General features: G+C 37.2%; 1 protein-coding gene and 2 long non-coding RNA genes across 3 annotated transcripts; 1 reads left to right on the top strand and 2 right to left on the bottom strand.

Annotated features, from left to right (window-relative positions):
- Window positions 1–4033: 4033 nt before the first annotated feature.
- LOC117324354 lies at window positions 4034–6600 on the bottom strand. The gene is made up of 3 exons (XR_004531965.1): window positions 6248–6600; window positions 4499–4615; window positions 4034–4196 (listed from the first exon to the last, which is right to left on the bottom strand). It is a non-coding gene; the product is annotated as an uncharacterized LOC117324354 (long non-coding RNA).
- A 1564-nt stretch (window positions 6601–8164) lies between these two features.
- On the bottom strand, window positions 8165–9360 carry LOC117324353. The gene is made up of 2 exons (XR_004531964.1): window positions 9227–9360; window positions 8165–8873 (listed from the first exon to the last, which is right to left on the bottom strand). It is a non-coding gene; the product is annotated as an uncharacterized LOC117324353 (long non-coding RNA).
- A 5364-nt stretch (window positions 9361–14724) lies between these two features.
- On the top strand, window positions 14725–16614 carry LOC117322786 (uncharacterized protein K02A2.6-like). The gene has a single exon (XM_033877729.1). It carries the CDS (start codon window positions 14725–14727, stop codon window positions 16612–16614), a length of 1890 nt encoding a protein of 629 aa, XP_033733620.1.
- The last annotated feature ends 536 nt before the right edge of the window (window positions 16615–17150 follow it).

Raw genomic sequence — 17150 nt, 5'->3', positions numbered from 1 at the left:
ATATGAATCGACTTTACTTTGGCTCATGTAGCTTTTGTGGTGTGATGTGATGAGCATAAATACAACCTAAAAAATGTACTTACTTTTTAGCCGAGTCGTGTAGGTTTACTTCGTTGGTTTGTGTTTGTAAACAGTTTCTTTATTAATATGATCAATAGTGCGCTATAAATATTGAAACGTTGTCGTTTTTCAAATGACGAATAATGCATGAAAATAAGTTTTGTTAAATCAAGGATTATTAATAATTTGACATAGAATTTGGCCTTTTTGTGTTTTGATGGTTTTAACCCTGGTAAATACTAGCGGCAATATACCGCTCAGCTAGAGAGATCCTTTCTTTAGCTCGATCGGTTGAGCGTAAGACTAGTAAGCCAGATGTCCCGGGATCGATCACTAGTGGAGAACGTGACAACGTCAGCGAAGGTGGTAAACATCATCAACTGGAACCCCAAAGACTACCGAGAGCCTAGATGTTGCCAAGGAGCAAAGGGATATGGATCGCTTCTGTCGAAGCTGGAACTAAACCTCGGAAGGAAGACGTGCCAAGGTCGCTACTACACAGCATAATGAGGACCAACTTTTCCATAGAAGATTGCTTATATCGGAAGTCCGGAAGGTCAAGAAAGGACATAACTTGTTCTCCCACAGGCACTGATTCCCACAGATATATCCATGGTACACGACCAGATGGAATGTCTTGGCCGGGATCGAGTCCTGTCTCTACTACAAGACCGCTTCTTCTGGCCAGGCATGATCAAAGACACCAAGGAGTGGATAAAGGTGTGTAGAGCTGGTGCTCTTATAAAGACTTCCACCAGGAGTTGTGCGCCATTGATGAATATACCATCAAACCAACCATTGGAGCTTGTTTTCATGAATTTCCGCCACCTTTATTTATGTAACAATATAGGTGACATTTGTGGTCAGGCGACTGATCATAGGGGTAACGTTGCCATCAATTTCCAAATAACATTTTTCTTTGATGAAACGGCCAGTAAATCAAATCAAATGAATCAATTTGATTGGTTGATTCTTGCACGACTTTGAAGTGGCAGATAACTGCGGCAATATTCAGATGATATCAATATTGATGGCTACATGTGGTTGAACATTGTTGCGCTTAAGATGCTTACTATGTACAGTGTATGTAACAAATGAACAATTATATGGGTATGGATTGTTATTTATAGCGTTATTTGTACCATTGGGTATGTATTCTTATTTATAGGGTTAGTTGTACCATCGGTTATGTATTGTTATTTTGGTATACGGCTATACACGCGAATAATGGGTTCAAGTCACATGTTATTCTGCTACAAATGTACATCTCTGTAGCTAGAAAATATTTGTATGACACACAGCGGCTTGACGCCAATTTCGAGCCTATAGCCCAAGTCACTGTGCTAAAATAAGCAGAATTATTATATTCTTAGGAGCAAAACTCTAATGATATCAGTTCTCTCTCTCTCCTTTTCGTTATTTCATTATGTATTTCAAATCAGTCAGTATCATACGATGTCATATCCTACATAATGAATCTATTATGATTTTGTTGCTTTTTGCCCTGCGGGTAGGACGTAAGAATTGTACCTGCTGCCCCCATTGCATGATCGTAAGAGGCGACAAATTTGGGATCTTATCTTTTCTCTTCTTTCTGAACAACTTTCTTCTTCCTAATGTCTCCCTTAACAATGCCTCACGTTTGGCCTTTAGTTGAGCGTTCGCCCCTGCGAGGAAGGCCTTGGGTTCTGTCCCCTGGCCGAGACATACCAGAGTCTTTAAAAATGATAGTTGCTACTCCTGCTTAGCGCTCAGCATATTGGGAGTGGGACGACTAGTTTGCCCGTTGTCATTATAATGTGACCGGGTGGGGTGTCCTGCTGGGTGTCTTCGGCAGTATGCTTCAGTGAGGTAGCACTATAAACCGGCAAAAGATCCGGCCTATCACAAGGAGACAACACAAAGATACCACAGCCTCCCAAACACACATACGCACTAACCACACGCATGCACTGCGCACGCAAGGAAGGCCGTCCTTAAATGACTCAGCTGTTAATAGGACGTTAAACAAAATAAACCAAACTAAACCAAACCAATTGAAAATCGAAGAATAATCTAATTGTACACTTCAACAAATTAAACAAAATAAAACAAACAACATTGAAATTAGTGAAAACTAAAAACTAAAAACTGAATCAGAAAAGTTTGCAGATGACCCCCGAAATATGTACGTGTCAGCGTAAGTGTAGGTGTCTGCGTAACTTTCCTCGAAATTAGAAATGTCTATTATAAACTTAGGAAAGCCAGTCACAATTCTGGCAACCTCTAACTGTATTTTCCCTATTTTATCAGCATTAACACTTACATTCATCCCATCATTCACAAGCGTATTCCAAAAGCAGCCTTGTGAAAACAATGCATAATTTTGACAACGTGTCTCTATTTAACCCCTTAACTCCCAGGATTTTTTAATGGAACTGAAAAAAATCCGACATTTTGGTTCATCATGATTTTTCACCCTTTTGCGTCAACATTTTTGGTAAACAACCCATATATATTTAAAACTTGAGAATATAACCTTTTCAAATTTAGTAACAAAAGTGGTGTTTTTGCATTATTGACGTTACCATGGTAACCAAAATTTATGATTTTATGAAAAAAATTACTTATTTCATATGTTTATACATTTTAAGCCACTGAGAGTGAATTTAGTGCTAGTTTATAAAATTAATGATATATCAGACTCTTCAGGAAGGTGGATAAACACAAATAAAAGTAGTATTTTCTTTTTATTTGCAGTTGTTGTCATAGTTACTGACTGAAATTAAAAGCAGTGATTATTGTTAAAAAGTTTTTATTTCCATTTTATCTGCCTAGACTTCATTGTAAGAAATTTGATTTTGTATTACAGGTATAATGGTTTAGTCAGCAGTCTATCTATATAGTGAATCTTGTAAAGAGGACCTATCCAGGTTTTATGGCAAATTTCTATCTTTTTTATTTAAAACGTTACCATAGCAACCAGAAGTGAAAATACGTAAAAATGCGATATTTTACTTGGGAAAAACATGCGCATGTGCTCCCATCTGAATAAAAATGTAAAATATAAAACAGTTTGCAGCTTTTGCTGTATATGATTATAAATGTTAATTATAAATCATATTCATCAGTAGGTTGTTGTTTTCATGGTTTTAACATTAATAATCAATCTTTCGGAAGTTATATTCAGTTATATTTATTCCTTTCCTATTTTATGGTTTTAGTCAACAGCTAACATGTGCCTCCAAATCATGATATTGAAGCTGATTTTATCAATGTGAATTTTACCATTATGTACACTGCAGAAAATGTAGAATTACAATTCCTCTCTTCAACATGTAGAATCTATGTACATTCTGTATCCATTTTTGGTTGCCATGGCTACCAATTTAGTAGCTAGGTGACCATTTTGATGTTTCAGGTCTTCTTCACTTGTTGTATTTGTTCTAGTTTCTCAATACTTATCGTAATTAGCCATTTGATCACAGATATAGGATGATTAACAAAAAGGTCATAATAACTAGCATCTGGTACTACTATTATACTAAAAACAGATTTACTGATAAAAATTAAAATCATTGAAGGCATGCAAATCAAATGGTTATAACCATCTTTGCTCATCATTCTGTGTGTGTATGTCTTCCTGGTTGAGAAATCCTAGACTTAATTCATAGACAATAGACATGAAGAAATATAGACAAGTGAAGAAAGTCCAAGTTCCCCAAAGGAACATAGTTATTGATGAAATTTCAGTTTGAATAATCCAGTTTGGCAGACAAACAAGTTGATTGATATAAACACTTGAACTTGGTTGTTTATTATGGATTATAAAGAATTCGGAACTATATTTATTACATGGCCAGGCAAGCCATATTTGGTATAAATGATATATTGATGTTATTATGTACCATGTTTTTGAAAATAATAATTTACTTAAGATCAAAATTACATGATTCAACTTGGAAGCAGTTGAAAAACAACACCAACACAAATATTAAGTTATGTAAGTTTAATCAAAGACATAGAACAGTGGGAGATGGTAGCTAAGGGAAACTATGCCTAAATCTGCTGTCTCTGGTGGCAGGGGATGGCATTTATCCTCTAGTATTGGTCACATCACAAATATCCACATAAATAAAGTCCTAAAGCTGATGTACCTGAAATTTGAAATGGGAGAAAATCAATATCATAAGCATCCAGATACATGTATATACACTAATAAAATATCTTATTTGCAAGGCATTACAGATTTATTCTAAAGAATATGGTAATATATAATGCTCACTTCAAAATTTCAAATGAAATAGTCAATAATGAAGTATAGGAAATGAGCCCACATACATATTGAAAAGCAGAAAATAATGATCAATCTAAACAAAACCAAATATCCTCAGAAGCTATAAGATAATAAACATTTTAATTGTAGTGAATTTGTAATTAGATAAATCTATTAGCTTACCTTTGATATCATATATTAGGCAGAATCATCCATAAGCCAATGTTCACATTAAATTTTGTACACCAAGCTTGCTAGTAAAATTGAGACAGCTCCAGACCTTACAAGTAAGGGGAATACCTGAAACACAAAGTAAACTTTATTCAAATGTTGTTGATTGCTTGTTTCACATGGTCCTGTTTAAAAAATACAAACAAAAAACAAAAAAAAAAACAACAAAAAAACAAACTTGAGATATCATTAATGTGGAGTACATGTATTTTAAAACAACTTGAAATGAACTTTTAGAAAGTTAAACAAACATGCCCATTCCACCAACCAAATCTGCATTTCAAATACTCATAACATTGTTTTGAAAATCCAAATAAGCACACCAATGAGTTTATTCTTGCCCTATTGCCAGACGTTAGACATTTTGATGGTAATATCATTATGTCTCATAAAGGACATCTCTCTATCTAAGTGTCTTATGTTTGGTGTTTAGGTCAGAGGAAACTCGGGTTACTCTCAAACAGAGAAATACACTTATAACCCTGCTTCAGTGTCCCACTCCTCACTAATAATAACTGTGAAAACTTGTAATTACTTATTTTTTCTGTCTTGTGTGCATCCTTAGAGGATTAATCATAATAATAAAAGCATAAAATGATAATTACTAGCTAACCAGCATTATATCTGCCAACACAAGTATCTGTCTATCTTTGATTTATTCAAATTATTTGCTTTCAACAATGTTCCCAGCCTTTACTGGCATAGAATACTTACTGAAACATGTACAACTACACATATCTCTACACCTGTATACATGTATACATGTATCAGTCTATTTCACATAAAAAAGTCTGACACAACATATAATGCTTGAATTGGGACAAAAGCTTGGGTGTGTCACATGTTGATCCTCATCCATTTGTAGTAAGCACAGTAACAATATAAACACTTTATATATATGGGGGTAGGGATATGAGCCCTAACATGAATATATATATATAAGAATATTAATCCAACCTATATCAGCACACCATGATCCAAACATTGTAGAATTCACAACCAGCTAAACTCAAGAACAGCTATTTGGTATTTTCAGTAATCCTCTATCACCTCTTTTATCAACCATACCATGTGACTTTTTTTCTGAATTTATATACCACTGTTGCAAAACTGAAATTCTATGAATAGGTTTCACTTTTTAATCTCTCATGTATTTTTCATTATGTAAAATGCAATTAAAGCAAATTCATCCAATTTTAGTTGATACATGCATGTACAGAAATTTGGCAAAAACATCAAGAACGTTTTACTATTTGTACATACAAACATACTTAAAATACTGATGTAAAATAAAAATTAGAAATTAAATTCATAGAGATAAATATTGATAATTCTGATACAAAATACTGTAATGGTGAAATTTATTGTAACATCCCCCCCCCCCCACACACACACACCCACACACACACACACCCAACAAACAAAGAAAAAAGAAGAAAAAAATAAAATAAAAGATAAATGAAGCAAGAACTAAATCGTTGTTTTTAATGTGAATATTGTTTTAACTGGTCATATTTCATTTGGAGCCAATATACAAATGTAGGCCTATCTTGTAACACAATAAATGAAATTAAAGCAATATTACATGCAGATACTCATGTAAACATATGACATGAATATATATTTGTAAAAAATACATATAAGATATTGCTTGTACTTTTTGTATTCTCGTGTCTATAGAACTTCACTTTATGTACTTACCTTACCTACGTTATGTTCTAGGCCTATCTGAACATGATTGTTTGTCTGTTTGTGTCCATATACAGGGTACGTCCGCAGCTCTTCATAATGTCCAGTGTCACCTCACAGTTTGTTAGTTGATTTGACAGTGCATGGTCACTGCATATTGTTTTGGTGACGACTTGTATCGGTAATATGTTCGGTCCGCGAAAACAATCGGCACCAGGCACATGTCTATCCCACCATTTAGATACCGAAAGTGATCATCTAGGAAATACCCGATTACTATAAATAGATTTTGCTGTCGTCGGCTTTATTTTTATTTATTCATTTTTTATTATTATTTGTATTCAAAATATGTGCTATCACAAAAGTGCCACAAAAGTGATGTTTCCTGATGAAACCAAAACCATATATTGCTTTATGAAAACAACAGAAACTAAAAGTTGTCGATCGTATTCGCGCAGGTGCTTGCGTTATCGACTCGCTCTTGCACGACGTCAAGTTATACCTCGGTGTTTCGTCAAAATAATACGGATTTATGGAAACTTTTAATCATTTATTTGGTACGTTATGACTGATAGAATTGTGTATTTTGGTCAGTTTTTTCTTGGCTTCAATTGTGTATGTAATGATTACTATCTTTTATGCAAAAGATCATTAAAATTTGTCGATTTGTGCTGCGTACGGTATAGAACCATACATCACATGTACTTTATTGACAAAAAACATCACTTTTTGGAGGATTCCTGTAAAATCGTGGAATATACATAATATTGAGAGTATTGACTACCACTATTGTGAATTACAGGCATTATTTCTCGCTATATTTTAAGTAATGTGAGATACAAAATCGAATCCGCGCTTGCACGATTACGCCGGCTGAAACACGACGTCAACAATTCAAAATAGTCGAAAAAAAAGTTGGCTTGTTTTTTCAACTCATAAAATGTATCAGAAAAGTTTGTCAAATGAAAATTTACTAAGAACAAATGTTGTTGGATATTTTCTCCAGTTTTACTAGGTATACTCGGTATCTCAATAGGTAAACAAATAGGGAGATACGACCATTTCCCTAACACCGACGTGCTATTGGCGTAGTTTGGCGTAGTTGGGAGTTAAGGGGTTAAAGTGAATTTCAATTGCCGTGATACTTATATGTATTTTAAGCTGATCTGAATATATTATTCTCATGTTAAGTCCTTTTGTAATTTTCATATAATGTTACCCCGCGATAATTGTGATTAGGTGAAGTTTGTAATAATGTATCATTAAATGTTAAATTAATATTGAAACAATTGCTAAAACAAAGATAAATCACTATACATACATGTGTATCTGTTTTAGAGGGATTAAAATTTACATTCAATTTATCAGCCCAGTCTTCAATTACAGCTAAATCATGATTCATTTTATTTTCTATTTCTATTGCGCTATCAGAAGAAAATGCGTCATCGGCAAACATTCTTGCAAGGTAAAGTATATTATCGGTGATATCGTTTATAAATATTTAAACAAAAGAAGACCAAGAACAGAACCCTGTGGAACTCCTGCTTTTAAATGACCAATGGAAGAAGTAGAATTACCTAAAATAATGTGACGAGGTGATGATGTGTATACTTAACGTATAACTAGGAAAAAAAGCAGCAACGTCTGTAATTGAGGGACTGGACTACGGGAGGTAACTCTAAGAGTATTCCGAGTTAGATACGGGTGACTGATCACGTGATCTGCGCATTGCATTCAGTTGTTCTCCCGTTGTTTTTTTTTAGGTATGTTCCATATATAAACTGATTGACAAGTATAAGAAACAGTTCATAGATGTTATAAATGATTCAAGTTTATTACTGTAATAAGGATTTAGGTTGTGTCACGAACCCGAGGGCCAATACCTTTACAGACCTGGAAGCTACCAACAGATAACTAAAAGCAAATATGTAAACTTAACAATTTATTTACACCAGAACAAATAATGACAGAACATACAAGTACTACCTATCACAACAAATAACCCTAATTCTCATCATACTACGGGATCCCTCACACACTCGACACTTCATAATACATATAGGACTAGGATAATTTTCTCATACTCAAAAATCTATCCAGAGTATATTCAAATACCAAATATCACCGAAATATCCTATACCACGGGATGTTTCTCTCCAAATTAATCACTTAGTTATTACTGTGAATGTTAATTGATAATACAGTTCATCCTAGATGATCCAAGTACTTTAACCAGTACAAACACTACAAAGACAATAATCAGCTGATAATGTAAACATAGAAACAGTTCGGCAACACCACCACTTCCGGTACACTTGTACACACATACTGTTCATAGTTCGGCACTAACATTACTGTACATGTAACCTAGTTCTACTGGGTTGTCACGATCCTGTGCTCTCCACAACACCTGTCTTGGGCCGTATCGTGTTTGGTATGCAACGACGATCATCCCGAAGCTGGAATTAGCTGTCCTAGGAAAAGCCGTGGGTCATACAAACGGGCGACGAGGACATCACATGTGGGCACTCCTCCGGAACACTACCTGTCGCCGGACGGAAACATGGCACCCATATCCAGGCGTCCGGGCTACTCACTCAGCCCGAGCCCATACTGTAGTCTGGTCATATCAATTGAACTATATAAAACAAACAATAACATTGCTCACTACTGTGCCGTGACCAAACAATACCGCAGTTCGGCAAAATCTGCATTCATTACCGTAACTTACTTTTACAACTTATATTACAAAAATAACTTCTAACCTATCTTGTCTAGCTATATAAACAGTTTCTAGAGCTAACATTTATTCCTATTGCCACACAGTGGTCATTATATTACTTCAAAACACAATTCCATAGATTTCCTCACGTGAATTTTACACCGCTGTTTCACCAAGTCATGTTATGTAAAAATACACAAAAATATGGACTTGACAGCTTATACAATTAATACCAATGGAAAATACAAGTTTTACAGTTTTGGACTCACCCCTGGGAACGTCCTGAACTCTCTTTTATTTCATCATAGTGCGTATTTTCTATGGCCCAAAATGTGGCTGTCCGTCCCTCGCCATTTTCTCCATGTGCTTCACCCAACCCAGAGCAAGGCGTGCTCCGATTGGTTGACACTCTGAGCATAGGCCATTCAGAACTGAGTAAACAGGCCATGCTGTATTATAGTTAAACCCCATAAAATACCGTAATATCTCTTGTAATACATCTATTCGACACTCAGTCTAGGCTCAATACTGAATTACCGTAAATAACCTATCACTAAAAAAATTACCCCTTCAGTTTTACAATCACAAAACAAAGAAGTCACACAGTATACATATACAAATGTCACGACTTCGTGACAGGTTGATGTCTCAATCACTCGAAAAATGTGTTTGAAGTGATATTGCTATTCAGTGTGTTCAAAACGCAGCGCGTCTTGGCGCGGAACAATCAGATTGTTATTCTGATTGATTTTGTATGAATTTTTGTAATTTTGCAACATGTAAGTAAATATTATTGTAGTTAATAATGCATCTTAGATACTTTAAGCTGTAAAAGCGAAGCTTTGTTACAAATCAAATTATTGTTTGGTTTGGTTTGGTTTAATTTGTTTAACGTCCTATTAACAGCTAAGTTCATTTAAGGAGTGATATTGCTATTCAGTGTGTTCAAAACGCAGCGCGTCTTGGCGCGGAACAATCAGATTGTTATTCTGATTGATTTTGTATGAATTTTTGTAATTTTGCAACATGTAAGTAAATATTATTGTAGTTAATAATGCATCTTAGATACTTTAAACTGTAAAAGTGAAGCTTTGTTACAAATCAAATTATTGTTTGGTTTGGTTTGGTTTAATTTGTTTAACGTCCTATTAACAGCTAAGGTCATTTAAGGACGGCCTCCCGTGCGTGCGACATGCATGTGTGTGGTGAGTGCGTATGTGTGTTTTGGGAGGCTGCGGTATGTTCGTGTAAAGTCTCCTTGTGATAGGCCGGAACTTTTGCCGATTTAAAGTGCTACCTCACTGAAGCATACTGCCGAAGACACCCAGCAGCACACCCCACCCGGTCACATTATACTGACAACGGGCAAACCAGTCGTCCCACTCCAAATATGCTGAGCGCTAAGCAGGAGTAGCAACTACCATTTTTAAAGACTCTGGTATGTCTCGGCTAGGGGACAGAACCCAAAGCCTTCCTCACAGGGACCTTATTGTCAAATTGAGATTATCTGCACCAATCACAAGTTGATATGTGACATGACGTCACAATCCAAGATGGCTGCGCCCATGTGTAAACACGGAAGTGTTAATTCTGTATTATTGTAAACGGAATATGACCGTGACAATGAATCAATTATTGAGAATTGTTGTTCTAGAATTTATCGGATTAGGATTATATTCCTGAAATAGTATGAATGCATTATTTTACAGTCAAAACCCCTAGACAAAAACAAGTTATTTTCAAATATTGTACACTAAAGTTAAATTAGTGTAGTCATGTTGAATTCAGGTTCATGTAAGGCAATGTACACTATTTTACATGTATTAATTAATTCTGCCTACATACTGTAGTGGAATGTTGATGTTATTGTACATGTATACTTTATTGCATTGCGACAGTCGCCATTAAACGTCGGTTCATTCAACTGTTCTCCCGTTGTTTTTTAGCACCACTCCACCCAGACCTGGGTAACAATAACCGATTGTTTTCTATCTAGTAAACAGTCTTGAAAACTAAAGAGGGTGTAACCTTTTATTCCCTATTCATATCATTTTATTAAAAGACCGATGTGCCAAACTATATCAAAAGCTTTTTGATAAATCAAAGACCATACAGGTTTGTTGTTTATTTTCTAATGCTGAACATATATTATGCTAATTTCCACGCTGAAGGAAACTTACATTAGGTTAATGATCGTTTAAACAAAATCATAAGAGGGCCACAGGTTGTTTCGGAAGTATTGTGTAGAATGTTGTGGCTTATAGGGAACAACCAACCAATGGAAAAAGTATATTTTTGAAACAGCCCCTGTGTATAGAAAGTTGAGCCAAGGATAAAATGTCAGGCAGCCACTGATTGGCCAGTATGTTATGAAGTGAGAAAAAACATATGTAGCCTGATAGGTAACTATCAATAAGAAATGTTGATATAAATTTCGTAAGTCCGATTGATTTATTCACAAAAGCTCAGATAATAATATTAAACAGTTGAACACTAAAGATTTTTGAGAATTTTTACTGCGAAATTCACCCATTTTCAAAATGGCTACCATGGAGAAAATTTGAGCTGAACCAACTTTTTTTTGATTATGTGTTATATCAGACCCTACACTTTTGTTATAAACCATACTTGTCATATTGAATTCAAGAATTTGACTGAAATACTCCAAAACGTTAACACTAAAGTATATGGGAAAACAATTGGTTGGTTGGTCCCTATAGCGAGCTACCGCATATGACATTTTGTGCCATCCAGCGTCCCTGGAAACCAGATGATGGGACCGACTAGCACATTCCCGGATGGGATTCTCACCTTGGAGGCATTGTAGCAGAATTTAGAGAGGAACTTTAGATTTAGGGGGATTGCTAATGAAAATATGACCCATGTAGAGTTAAAAGGAGGACCATAGACCAGGGAAGATACGGACATACATTTTGTATTTCAATGGTCCCCAATATTAATGTTAAGAATTTTAAGCAGGACAGTTCTAGAAAAAAAGTTATTATACCTGTAAATTTGATTGAAAATCGATATGCGACAGATTCTGATGAAGTTTTAGGATAGTCTAGATTGTCCTTGTTTTAATGTGTGGTACTCCTATACAGCCCCACGTTGTAGGATAGTCTAAATTGTCTTTGTTCCAGCGTGTGCTTCATGTACCCCTGTACATTCACACGTTTAAGGATAGTCTAATTTGTATTTGTTCTAACGGGTGTTACTTCTATACAGCCACACGTTTTAGGATAATCTAACTTGTCTTTGTTCTAACGGGTTTTTACTATACATCCACTAGGTTTACTAATGATGGTAACGACAGTTACTTTATCCATCATGGCGGAGACGGAAATGTGCAGGCTCTGTTTATAGTATAACCTCACCACCTGTGAATTTATAAAAGAAACTTTACACAATTGAGAGCATATACGCCCTGGGTTCGAGTCCTCGTCAGCGTTTGCTTTGGTTTATTTTGCTTAACGTCTTATTAACAGCTAAGGTAATTTAAGGACGGCCTCCCTTGCGTGCGACATGCATGCGTGTGGTGGAGTGGCTGGAGTAGCAACTGTTATATACTGGTACTCTTATTAGATACCTATTCCGGAACATAAGTGTAGTCCGTTCCGTGTATTAGACACGCCCTGAAACTACCTGTTTTGTGTACCTCTCTAATAAAAGAGTTCGCCATGTTGACGCCATATTGAAACACGTGTTGTGTTGTTGCTGCCCACTATTACTAAAATACATAACATTCTGGCGACGAGGAGGAGCAACACATCATGGCATTTGCTATAGGTAAAGTTGGGGAGTTCGACGAGACCGTCGAAAACTGGGAAACTTACACAGAACGCATAGAGCAGTATTTTCTAGCGAACGATGTCCAAGATACAAACAAGGTCCACGCATTGCGAGCAATCATAGGCCCCAAAACTTACACACTGCTAAAGAACTTATGCGCACCAGATAAACCAGCTTTATTTTCTTACGTGAATTTAATTGAAAAGCTTACTACTCATCTTTGTCCAAAACCGTCGGAAATAGCTGAAAGATTCCGGTTTTAGAAACGTCAGCAGCACGCCGGGGAAGGTGTAGCGCCCTATATCGCTGAGCTAAGACGCCTCGCGATTCATTGCAATTTCGGTAATTCCCTTACAAATACACTACGAGACATCTTTGTCTGTGGTTTACGACAGGAAAACATACAGAAACGCCTGCTCGCTGAAAGAACACTTACATTAGACAATGCTATCAAAACTGCTGTTGCTATGGAAACCGCAAGCAAGGACGCGTGTGAAGTACAACAAAATAGAGGTAAAGGTGAAAGTGTAACGGTCAATAAACTGTATAATAAACGTTACACAAAGCAAAACAAGCCCAAGAAACCTCAGAAAACTCATTCTACTCCAGGAAATAGTTGTTATCGGTGTGGGAGTGCTTCTCACAAGGCAGACCGCTGTCATCATTCAAAAACCTTATGTAACTATTGTTCCAAGGAAGGTCATTTGGAGAAAGTTTGTTTGAAGAAAAAGCGTGAAATGTCAACTTCAAAAAAAAATCCTCTGTCAAATATGTTGAGGATGAATGTACCGATTATGAACCTCCAATGTTTCATACCAGAACTATCAACTACAATCACCGCGTTGATCCTATAACGGTAACCGTTTCAATCAATGGGAACAAAATTCCTATGGAACTAGACACTGGATCTTCTGTATCTTTAAACCAGAGAGCATGTACAAAGAACAATTCACTGATGTGCCACTCAAGAAAACTCCAGTACCTTTGAAAACTTACTCAGGTGAATGTATCACACCGCTGGGATCACTGAATGTGTCCGTCAGTGTTCACAACCAAAAAGGAAACGTTGATTTACTCGTCGTACCCCAGAAAGGACCAGCATTATTCGGTCGGGACTGGCTACAGAAGTTCAAGCTTGATTGGCATGAAATCAAAGTACTTGATGTACTGAAATCAACTACAAGTAAAGATCAGAAGCTAAAAGCAATATTGGATAAACATCAGCAAGTATTCTCAGAAGGTCTAGGGAAACTACAGAATATTAAAGCTACTATCTACATGGAGGACAGTGCACAACCCAAGTTCCATAAAGCTAGGACAGTGCCTTATGCTTTAAGAGGTAAGGTGGAAACTGAACTTGAGAGACTTGAGAATGGAGGAATCATCAGTCCGGTACAACACAGCAACTGGGCCTCTCATATTGTTCCAGTACTGAAGAGGTCGGGACAAGTACGTATTTGTGGGGACTACAAGGTAACCATCAACCCTGAAATGAAGGTGGAAAAATATCCGCTACCACGTATAGAAGATGTATTCGCATCGATGTCTGGAGGTGAGAGGTTTACTAAAATCGACCTGACACAGGCCTATCTCCAGATGGAGGTAGATGAGACTTCCAAAGAACTGTTAACAATCAATACCCACAAAGGTTTGTTCGAATAAAACAGACTTCCTTTTGGAGTAGGTTCAGCCCCTGCTATATGGCAAAGAGTTATGGATCAAATACTACAGAATATACCATTCACATCATGCATACTTGATGACATGATCATCAGTGGGAGGACAGACAAGGAACACCTGGATAACTTGAACACTGTACTCGACAGACTTGAGTCGTACAACTTGAAAGCTAACCTTGATAAATGCGAGTTCTTTAAGGACAAAATTACATACTGTGGACACATCATTAATGCAGAAGGTCTACAGAAATCTCCAGAAAAGGTCAGTGCTGTACTGAATGCACCTAAACCAGAAGATGTGCAACAACTTCGTTCATTCTACTGTGAAAGATCTCATAACATCAGAACAAGTGTTATGTCACTACAACCCGGAGCTACCTGTGAAGCTTGCCTGCGACGCTTCGCCTTACGGATTAGGAGCCGTGCTATCACACATCATGCCTGATGATTCCGAACGACCTATCGCGTTCGCATCACGGTCCTTGACGAAAGCGGAAAAAGCCTATTCACAGATAGATAAGGAAGCTCTTGGTTTATACTGGGGAATTAAGAAATTCCATACTTACCTGCATGGCCGTCGTTTCACATTGATGACAGACCATAAGCCATTAGTCAGTATACTCCATCCTCAGAAGTCAATACCTGCTATGACTGCAGCAAGACTACAAAGATATGCGTTATTCCTCGCTGGTCATACATACGACATCGAATACCGCAGTACCCATAACCACTGCAACGCTGATGGACTCAGCAGATTACCACTATCCAGCTCTGCTACAGAAAATTACATCGATGAAGCATCTGTGTTTTATACATCTCAACTGGAGAAATTACCTGTTTCAAGTGTCCAAGTACGGAGAGAAACACAACGTGACCCTATACTATCAGAAGTTCTCGACTGTGTTTTTCGGGGAACAAGCAAACTTCCGAAAGATGATGTATTCAAACCATACCGTAACCGTGAGACAGAGCTCACTTGTCACCAAAACTGCGTAATGTGGGGAAATCGTGTAGTCGTGCCAGAAACCCTTCGTACTACCGTTCTAGAGGAACTACATGATGGACACCTAGGCATTATAAGAATGAAGAACCTAGCACGTTCATATGTGTGGTGGCCGAACATTGACAGTAATATAGAGCAGATGTGCAAGTCATGTGTTGGTTGTCAAACTACTAGCAACATGCCGAAGGCAGCCCCTGTACACCCTTGGGACTGGCCAACAACCCCTTGGGATCGCTTGCATGTCGACTTCGCTGGCCCTTTCATGGACTCCATGTTTCTAATCGTTGTGGATTCTCATTCGAAGTGGCCCGAAGTATATCCAATGAAATCTACAACTACCAGCCTAACCATCGAGAAACTACGTATTCTCTTCAGCCAGTATGGTATCCCACGACAATTGGTCTCTGACAATGGACCACAATTCACGTCCAAGGAATTTGAAATGTTCATGAAACAGAACGGAATCCGGCATATTACCTCCGCGCCCTATCATCCGCGTACTAACGGACTGGCAGAAAGATTTGTACAAACTTTCAAAATGTCAATGAAACATGCAAAGGGAGATAACAGGAACCGCTCGTTACAGGAACAGTTGAGTGTTTTTCTGTTGAAATACAGAACCAAACCACATGCACTTACCAATGAAACACCTTCAAAATTGCTTTATGGACGCAATTTACGTACCAGATTGGACCTCGTCAAACCTGATTTGACTGGTAAAGTTTTGGAGAGTCAAAACCGTATGAAGTTGTCCAAACATTGTAGTGCTACCGTCCGAGAATTCACACCAGGTCAACGAGTAATGGTACGTGAGTATCGCTGCTCAGACAAGAAGTGGATACCAGCTCAAATTCAGGACCAGACTGGACCGCTTTCCTACACTGTCGACCCAGGACATGGTATTTTGTGGCGACGTCATACTGATCAACTACGCCCTACTGCAGTGGATCCTACCACGACAGTATCACCAGAAACGCTGCAACTACCAGAACCTGCTATTCCTGCAATTTCCATTCCTTCTACAATTGCAGACAGGGAGACTATGTTATCTAGGCAAGTGACCTCTTCTACAAGGCCGAAAGGGACACCTGCTACAAAATCACCATCTGTACCGGATGTCGCATCATCTCGACGTTATCCGCGTAGGGAGAACATACATCCTCCTATTAAACTGGACTTGTAATGCACTATAGCTAGTGACACAACATAGATTGTTGATAACTTGTGTTCAAGTGACCAAAGTTCAGTGAAAAACATTTTAGTTTTATTTAGGTTTACTGTTGCCACACTGTGAAAAAGGGCATAATAATCCCTGTGTGGTGACGAGAACCGAAGGTTCTCTAGTGTTAATTAGTTATAATTTGTTTATTAGTTAAATACTAGTCATACAGTTATTACCATTCTTAAGTGGTCAATGTATCTATATGTAGTCAAATGACTACAAACATTCTTGGTTAATGTTAAAGTGCCATTTATTGTTAAGAGAGAATTCTAATATGTACTTTTACATATAAAACAGATATGGAAACAGTTATAGAGACATTTCTATCAAAGACATTAATAACTGACATTTGAAGTTATTATTAACTCTGTATATTTTCTTAAATGGTAGGGAGGAGATGTTCCCAGTGGACACAAAACGTTCGGAGAACGTCCGGAAAACGTCCTATTCAGGTCACAACGTCCGGGACTTTCCTACAACGTTGTGAGAACGTTTCA

This window comes from Pecten maximus, chromosome 3, assembly GCF_902652985.1.
Source record: "Pecten maximus chromosome 3, xPecMax1.1, whole genome shotgun sequence".
Classification (NCBI taxonomy): Eukaryota; Metazoa; Mollusca; class Bivalvia; order Pectinida; family Pectinidae; genus Pecten; species Pecten maximus.
The sequence above is the reverse complement of the archived record's forward strand: the minus strand, read 5'-3'. Positions and strand labels throughout refer to the sequence as shown.